The sequence below is a fragment of the Haliaeetus leucocephalus genome, unplaced genomic scaffold (assembly GCF_000737465.1).
Source record: "Haliaeetus leucocephalus isolate CR32 unplaced genomic scaffold, Haliaeetus_leucocephalus-4.0 Scaffold555, whole genome shotgun sequence".
NCBI classification, from domain to species: domain Eukaryota; kingdom Metazoa; phylum Chordata; class Aves; order Accipitriformes; family Accipitridae; genus Haliaeetus; species Haliaeetus leucocephalus.
Window position 1 is genome coordinate 20,145,499 of NW_010972991.1, and position 9,034 is coordinate 20,154,532.

At 44.3% G+C, this 9,034-nt stretch overlaps 1 protein-coding gene across 1 annotated transcript in view; it reads right to left on the reverse strand.

Moving 5' to 3' along the window:
- Window positions 1–8,745, reverse strand: part of NDUFAF6 (NADH dehydrogenase (ubiquinone) complex I, assembly factor 6) — a 28,576-nt gene extending 19,831 nt beyond the window's left edge. Inside the window, exons 1-2 of the mRNA XM_010577086.1 lie at window positions 8,741–8,745; window positions 5,382–5,387 (exon numbers count right to left, since the gene is read on the reverse strand). Coding sequence (XP_010575388.1) covers window positions 5,382–5,387; window positions 8,741–8,745 — 11 coding nt within the window. The remainder of the gene's footprint in view (window positions 1–5,381; window positions 5,388–8,740) is intronic.
- Window positions 8,746–9,034: the final 289 nt, after the last annotated feature.

Consider the following 9,034-nt stretch of genomic DNA (forward strand, 5'->3'; position numbering starts at 1 on the left):
GGCGGCGGCCGCCATGCTGCCCGCCGCTCCTCCCCTCCCGTCAGGCAGCCCGGCCCCGCGGGGCCAGTCCGCTGTAAGCGCTTAACGGGGAAGGTACCGGTAGGTGGCACCCGAGAACGGGCGGTTTCGTCCCAGGGTTTTGCGGGAGGCGGACGGCGTTTTGTTGTCCTGCAAATGGCGTCCGTCGCGCCGCCTTTGCCTCGGTTTCCCCCGGCTCCTGAGGCGGGCACTGTCGGCGGCGGTTCGAGGAGAATTCCCGCGCTCCCTGGGAAACCAGGCACTTCGGTTTTTAAACCCGGTGCCCAAAACACTGAGGAATCCGAACTGTAAAAATCCAGCTGTGGGCAGTGTGGCCTAGGACGTGTACGGGAGCGGCTGTGGGAGTGGGGGAAAGCCCCAGGGCTGGTTTGCTGTATGAGGGAGCGGAGCAGAGCAGTTCTGCCTGGGCAGCGAAGCTGACCCCAAGGCTCTTGGTCGTAGGTAAAATGTGTGGTTTAAGTTTTGCAACAGAGGCCCTATTTCCCCCTCTTGGCTGTGAGAGGGACGACTCATACCGTACAGGCTGGCTGGAGTTTATTTCGAGATGGAACAGTCCTGTTAGTCCTGTAGTCACGGACGGAGTAGCAGTGCTCCCTCAAAGTTCGGCCTATATGGGGATAAGCCAGCAGATTCATACAAAAGTGCCGCCATGCTCAAGAGCAGTTGGATCTTAAAACTACACCAACCCACCCTATTAGTAACTAGCCCAACCTAGTTATTACTCGAAACAACAGCAGTCTGGCTTTTCTTTCTATCCCCAGCCTTGCCATCTTCTTCCCTGGTGCCAGCTTTGACCTTCACGTTATAGTAGAGTGAGTTGATTCCGGGAGTTAAACCAGCAGAAACCCATCCACTACTCACTTTTTGTTTTCCTGAGTTTGTTTTCTGCCAGTTTTGTGCCTTAAATCAGTTCACTGCGTGGTCAGCTGAGCGTCAGCACCAGCACGAGGCATTAGCGTAAGCAAGGGGCTGTGGGCTGAAGAGAGGGTAGGACCTCCTGGACTGTGGACAGTAATACATATGTTCATTAGCTTAGCTGTAAAGTGAAGCCACACAGTAAATACAGGGAGAGTTTTGAGTGGGCAGCAACTTTCAAGTCACAAGGCATATGTTTGGAAATGAGAACAAGCCTTTATTTTGTGTCACAGAAACGAGAAAAAGGAGGTTAGGGATCTCACTTAAGCATTATTTATTTTATTGATTAGTGGCTTTTGTGGGTTTATCCTGAGCCTTTCTTCTCCCCTTCCCTCGTCTCTAAAGTTCTCTTTGTCTTGAAACTCTGGACCTTGTTTTAAACCCTTGCTATGCCTTGAGCAGGATTTATTGTTTGTCAGGGCACCCAAAGGAGGTCATTTAGCTTTGGGTGGAGGCTGAAACTGCTGTTGTTTAAGTTTTCGGAGGGAACCCCTAGATAAATGAATCCAGCTCTTTCAGCTGCTGCCAATTCCTGGCAGAAGGGTTACATAAACATACTCTAAACCTCAAGGGTATTATAAATAAATCTTATAAAATATTAACTTTTGTTAATCTCTGAGTGAACCAAAATGGTGCTAAACTGATTTAAACCCTTAGTAAGAAAAGAATAAACCAGGTGTCGTATAAAAAACAATAATCCTGACCTCTTTCTCCATGTGCTGACATTTGTTTCTTATTGTTCTGTACCTTTACTGTTCTCATTAAATTACTTTTTTTTTCTTTAAACAAATATTTCACGTCTTGTATAGTTATTGAAAAGCTTCTTCAAGTCTGTATAGATTCTAGTAAGTTAGCCTTTTGTGCTGCCAGCGCAGTAGGTGTAATGATTTGGCTTAGTGTTTTAGTGAGTTTTTAAGACTGTATATGAAAATTTGAGCTTAGTAAGGGACGTCTACAAACTTTTTTTAATGATCTCATTCTGTTAAAGAGCACGTTTCATCACCTTTTTCAAGATTTCTCTCAGAAGCTGAAAGATGATTGTCTCTCTGATGCATACTTCTTACTGAAGTATTTTGTCCCTCTGACTCCCCAGATAAAACTCGGAAATGCTTAGGCAACAATGCTAGTGACAGCAATGGCTGGTTTAGGTAGAGATAATTCAGTTATTGCTCTAACCTGGAATTTCTGGGAAAAAAACCAAGTTTTGTGCCAGGAAATATCAATCAGTTATAGCCGACCCTGGTTAAAAGAACATCCAGATATTATTTGTCAACATATAAATGAGAAAAAGAGACACTCAGCAGTCCCATGATGGCCAAACAGAGCCTGAAGTTTAGGAAGTCTACATATATTCACATGCTTGTACCCCCAAAATTCTTCATGCAGAGGAGAATGGGGGAGAGAGACCCGCCTCAGAACATCCAATGACCGGAGGCTGAGGCATTCACTGGGATATGGGAGACTGGCACTGGGATCCCTCATCTGTAGCGATGAGAGCAGAAACATGAACAGTGATCTGACAGGTCTGTTCTCTACGTTCACATGGGCAAGGATGTATTCTCCCTTTCCCTCATTTTCCTCTTCTGAATAATCCTGGATTCATTCCATTATCAGAGTTAAGGAAAAATCTGTGTGTAGTAACAATAGTGTTTCCTGTCCAGTTCCATGCGACAGTGAACAGGCGTATGCAGTTATTTTTACCTGGACTACTAAAAACATTCAACCAAAAATCTTTGTTTAAAGGAGTACACTAAGAAAACATGTCTAACTGGAGCCATTTCAGTCCTGGCCACAGAGTAATACATTAATGCATGTAGTAACAAGCACTGGACCACTTTAAAACGCAGTTTTCCTATTTTCCATGGTTTAAACATCTAAGTCTTTAATTACAAAGTAAATGGAAAGTTCCAAAAGGATCTTGCAGTAAAGGATTTTCATCTTTGTTGCTGCTGCATTTGTTTATTTTTTGTAGGTTTGTCTGTAGGTAAATTGCTGGTAAACTTTCATTTATTTGTTACCATTGTGCTCTCTCACTCCCCAGTTTCAAGCACAAATAGAGGTTGTAAAAGGTGCTATGAAGTGGGAAACAAAAGTCTCAGTGATTTGTGAAGGATGAGGACCACTGCATGCTTCCTTGGCTGTGGGCTGCAGGACTGAGCTGCAGTGACTGTCCTTCAGAATGAAAGGAAACAGCAATTTTTCCTTATCCACCAGCACCTTTTCCAACTGTGGGCATAGTCCACTGCACTCAGTAGGAATTGCTGCTCATCTGATATTCTCAAGCCTTCTGTGGTTTTACCTGAGATTCAGTTTTAGTCCCATGAAACGGATCGATCTGTCAATGCACTTTACATACACCATCAAATGAAGGCCAGATATTACCAACTTTCAATTACTCCTGATTCAGACTGCAGACTTGTAAGTGAAACAGTGGGTATTCAGGTCATGCAACTTATTGTTGCATGATACCTTTTGATACCTATCTTTTGTTAGGATAGTCTCTTATCTCTTTTTAGTCAGTGGATTAAAATAGGACTTTTACAGAGACTAATTCAGAATAAGGACATAGCTTCAGCATTCAGATCATGCTAATTAACCTTAGTCTCTCTACTGGTTGTAGGTTACTGACCCTCTCTGACCAGGAACCTCTCCACAGCTGTACCACATTCTCTGAACGCACAAACACATAGAAGCAGAATTTGGGGCCAGGTTTTCAAGGGCTTAGCGCATCCTAACTGCTCAGCTTCCACTTTGACATCGAAATAAGACCTTCAGAATTAAGAAGCCTTTGTGATTAACAAGTTTGAAAGTCCTTTTGAAAATCCTGCTCTCTGTGGGGACAGTGCACTCTCTTCAGAATTTTGTCTCTAGTTTTTCAAGAGCCATCCTAAAACCTCCATACTGTCATGAGAAGAGATGACTTACCTGGCTGCCCTTGCGCAGAAGCACAGGCCCACGCAAACAGTTCGGTTCCATGCTGTTGCCTGGGGTGACAGCATACAGTATCAGATGCAAATACAGTGAGTATTTGAATGGAATTCACAAAGTGTATGCTTTTAAGATAAAGTAGAGCCAAGTCCTGCTGCTGCTACTTTGGATGCAAATGTATTTGTAATGAACTCTTGTTTTTGTATGTATCCCTTATCTTGCACCTGTTGTCATCTTTGTTGTAAAAAGCTTAGGGGTGAGCTTGCCAAATGATCCGCCCCATCTGTGTTACCTGGATAAACAGTCTTAGCAAGAAACATGCAAACTGAAAAGCCACAAGTTCTTGACAGACAGGTACCAGTGCTTTTTCTCTGGCTAGCAAGGATAAGGTCTTTGTGTTCTTTCAACAAGTTGCCAACCTTTTCTTGTTTGGAATTTTTGTGAAGTTATTGGGAGGGAGATGAGAGAGAGAGGAAGCTGGGGTGTGCAAACTCGGTTTTGGCATGCAGGTGAAGTCAACTGCAAATATAATAAGGATTTCAATGGAACCCACCAAGTAAATGTTTTTTTACCAGAGTCAAAATAGAGCTAAATGTTGTGTCTGCTGTGTTGGGGGCAGGTGTAATTGTTGTGAACCCTGCTCCTTTTTATATCTTTTTGTTTGGAACCCTGCAAGCTAGAGTAGCACTCAGAAGAAAGGAAGGTGAATAATGGGAAACTGCATCACTAGGACTTGTCCCTGACAAGTCTGGAAAGAAGTGACAGCAGATATAGCAAGGTGAGAGAGCCCTCAGGCACTTCAGCAGAGAGGCAACAGTAGGAGGGAACAACTTGTTCCAGAACCTTATCATGTTCTACTGAGATCTCTAAATTTTCCTATGTTTTCTTTTTTTAGGAACTTACAGGAGGGAGCTTTTTTGAGTAATTAAAGCACAAGGCTGGCAGCTTGGCTTCTGAAGTCCTGTCATTCACTTCCTGTGGCAACACATGTACTGTCTGCGATGGTTACATCTGAGAGCGGCTGTAACTTCACAGTCCCTGGGGCAAGTAATTTTAACTGACTTGCATCCTTAGTGTTCACATCTCAAGGCCTTTTGGGTGCACAGGACACATCACTACTGCATATTAGCAGGGACACAGGATGGTATGAGACCTGTCCCACTGTGGAAACATCCGCAGGCCTGTTTCCAGCTTTGCTACCTGAGACAGAGGGGATGAGACCAGCAGCACTCACTGTCGCTGGGTATGGACCGCTCCCTCTTCTGCCATTCATCCTCTGCCTTGTGCTCCCTGTGCAGGCATGCTGGTGCTTGCTCCTTTTGTGTGTTAAAGAGAGGTAAAGGGTAGAACTCGGCATTGTGAGTGCCCTGTCCTAGACCTTGAGCTGTAAGGGAGTTTGCCCAATGCCATTTCACCAAAACAAGAGGCAGAAGTAGGACCCACGTTCCTTTTGCTGCCTGCCACATGGGGTCTATATCACCAAGAACTAGGAAGGGTACCGCACCCTGATCTGCCTGAGCCTTGTCAGTCAATGAGGATAATTCATAAACTGGTTACCCTGGCAGAGTCCAAGGTGACAGCATCTTTTGGCACTTGGGTACATTCCACCAGACACAAGCCAGGAACTTCTGCTGTCTTCTGCTGTTTAAAAAACTGGTGGCACGAGGGGATCCCTCTTCATTATGGTCAATTCAGCCTGACCCCTGACCTGTCCAGGAACTTTAACCAGGCTCCAAACTCTTGCAGGGTTGAGTGTGCTGCCAGGCAGCTGAGCAAAAAACATTACAGATTTTCTGGCAGTGCTACAGCATCCCAGGCACCCTTGCTGCCTCCAAGGCCTTTTTAACAGCTTGTAAAAGGGCTCAGAGAAAACTTTCTGTGCAGAACAGGCACTCCTGGGGTGTTGCAGGCCAGGCAGTGTGCCAGTCGCTGGGGATGAGACAATGCTTTGGGAAGCTCACCTGTAACCAACAGCTGGCAGCAATGTGTCCAAAAGTTATAGAGCTGCAAGGACACAGACACGTATTCATGCCACCTTGACTTTTGCTCTCTGCCTCCCAGTGGCAGCTTCCTTCCCTGCTCATGGTATGAAACCAGCCTCTTCTCTCTCCTTCCTTCATCCCAGCCCCTCATGGCAGGTGCCAGGCAGTCCCAGTGAGGGCAGGCTGTGCAGTCAGCTGCTTAGCAGGAGAATGCCCCAAACCCTGCAAGCTTCTTTTTGAAAAAAGTTTCTTTTTGAAACCCATTGTGCAAGGGTGAAAGGCTGCCAACCCAACTGAAATATCTTTAAATGATTTGACGATTTTATACAGTACAGACTATAAGGAATGATTGTAGGGACGGGACTGCAGAATACAGTGTGGAGACACCCATGTAGGCTCCTGAGACACTGCAGCACTTGTTCTATTTATGCTCATTTTTAAATGATTGTTGAGAGGATACAGGGTTTTCTGGCGTTGGTTCCTGAGGTAAGGGATGATGATGTGCAAGAGATGCTATGACAGCTGGCTCTACCAAGATAATGGCACCTACAGCCATGTGCAGAAACAGGATCTTGGGTGCCTAGGTATTTTTCCTGACAAAATCTTGGGCACTCACAGCTCCTCAGATCAGCAAGCAGGGCCTGAATGTCCAGTCAAACTGCTTTCTTCCTAGTCTTTACTTTAGGCAATAATGTCCCCTTCTTAGACTCAGCCCGGTTCCTCAGAGGTCACACAGAGTGCTTCCACCCTGTCACACTGCTCTGCTCCATCTCACGTTGGGATCCTACTCTTTCAACTGTCCACATGAGCATTCATGTTTGCATATTCTCCCCTTATGTGACAAAAGGAAGCCGAAGCATGGGATAGAGAATAGCTCTAGTTGGCTCTGCTTTGAGCAGGGGGGGTGGGCTAGATGATCTAGAGGCACATTCCAGCCTCTGAACAGAATCCACTGATTCTGTCATTCTGTGACTGTGAAAAATGTAAATGATAGTACCAGTCATCACTGGATTGACAGAAAGTACTTGAGGATCCTTGCGCAGAATACATACAATGTAGTAGAAACTGAAAGCACTGAAGAAGCCTGCAGAGGAAACAAGGAAGCTGACCTTTTGGTTGTGAACACGCAAGTAACTGAAGTAACTTATGAAGTGCTTCAGGGAAGTGGACAGATAGTAAAACATCCATGTAGCCAGGGAATAATGCCAAATTTATTTTCAAGGGTTTGGTTTTGTTTTTTTTCTTTCCATCCCCTGGCCCTGAGCATGTGAGGAAGCTGCAAAGCAGAGCCATCACAGGTAGGGAAACTTCACATTGTTCAGTAGTTAGCATCCTTGCTGGTTTACAGATGGCTTTGCCTCTTCTCAAAGAGAATCTCTCCCAACTCTGCCTGGCCAAAGCGATTTGCCATATCCAGGGGGCCTAGAACAGGGGACACACTTGGGCAGGAACTGGGATGATCTTCTGCAGAGAACTTCGGGGCACAAACATACATGGGATTTGTAATACTGAAATCTGCAGTGGTAGGTAGAAACATTCTCCCCCAAAAGTGCCCCTTATCAGCCAACCATAATAACTAGCTAAGTACAGCAGTTGCTGGAAAAATGAGATGCCTAGCTACTGCCCTGCTTTTCACTTCCCCCCATTTTTCTGGTGATGTGGGATCTCGAAGTATTTCTAAAACACCTTTTAAAAACCAACTGTTTTCAAATCCACAAACAGTCCATAGTTCAGCTCTGAGCATTATAAATGGTCATGCTAATTAAATGCAGCTAAAATAGTGAAAAGAGTTACAGGGCAGACGAGATCAATGACAAAACACCGTTAGAGAGCACAGAAGGGGAAAAAGTGCTGATGTAGAAAGGTGATTTATGGCAATTCTCTGGTTGCTGAAACCGAAGAATTATTGAGAATGTTAAGGAGAAAGGAGCTTTAGGTTGGAAGACTGACGACTGAAAACCGTGGGGAAGTAATCCTTTCTGCATCAGTATGGCAAAGCTTCAGTTCTGGGAGGCAGGTCAATGTAGGTCAACACTTGCACTGGAAATGCTAAGCTAGGGGAACTTCTCTGGTTGCCTCCTTCCCCCACGTTGCCTCTTCCCCACCCCTTCTTTGACAAAGGGAAGCCAGTGCATTTTGGTGTTGTGATTTCATGTACTGAGCATTCAGCTCCACAGTCTTATTCCTAAGAAAAACTTGAGTGCTAGGCAGCCTGATGCAAAGATAGAATAAGTTACTCTGAGTACAGTGATTCTTATTTTAGTCTAGAGTTAGCAAGTTATTAAATGTGGCTGGCATTGGGATTTGGCATCTGTGAGTGTAGGGGGTCCTTTTCTCACCTTTTGTCCTATATAGGCCATTATCATCTTTTAACATAACATTTCAAGATCAATCTCATGCACATACACAGCTGTGAGTTACTCACACACAACTGTGAGTTACTTTGTGGCCCACCCAGTGGCTGCACTAAAAATAAAGCAAGGAGAAACTTTTATTCAAAGTGCTGTTTTTATACTTTCCTATAATCTGAAAACATTGTGTGAAAAGACTGTCACTCCATGTTCTACACAATAAGTAATATTCCAGCCTGATCTGTAATTCCATTGCAACACAGGATGAGAATCTGGGAAGAGTAAGCATGTTGATTTTTGAAACTTTTAAATTTCTTTTGGATGAATGGAATTACATATTTGAACAATCATACTGTTATGTTTGGACAGTTATATTATTTCATGACCATCACAGGATGTAATTAGACATAGCTGTCTCACTTTAAAGATACCATTTTCTTTGTTTCAGGAGGTTTCAGCCAACAATTATTGCGATTGGATGGCATTTCAATAGCCGGCCTCTAGCAAACTCCTATGATGAGTCACAGCATCGGCAAAACATGGCAAGTGTGGTGGTGTAATGTCATGTAACAGCAAGTCGGTGTCTTCTGCTAATATTTTAATGACAACCCTCTCAAGTAGACCAAGTTTTCAGAAAGTGTTTGTTATTCACACATAATGATCTGGGTTGCAAACACACCCTTGGAGGATAGAACTAATAAAATAAGCAGCTAGTTAGTACAAACTTCATTTAATTTTATTGTGTGGAAAGAAGCATAATTTTCTCGCATGAGAAAGGCACTGCTGTTGTCTGGAAAGTTTCCATATGGCCCTGCAGCT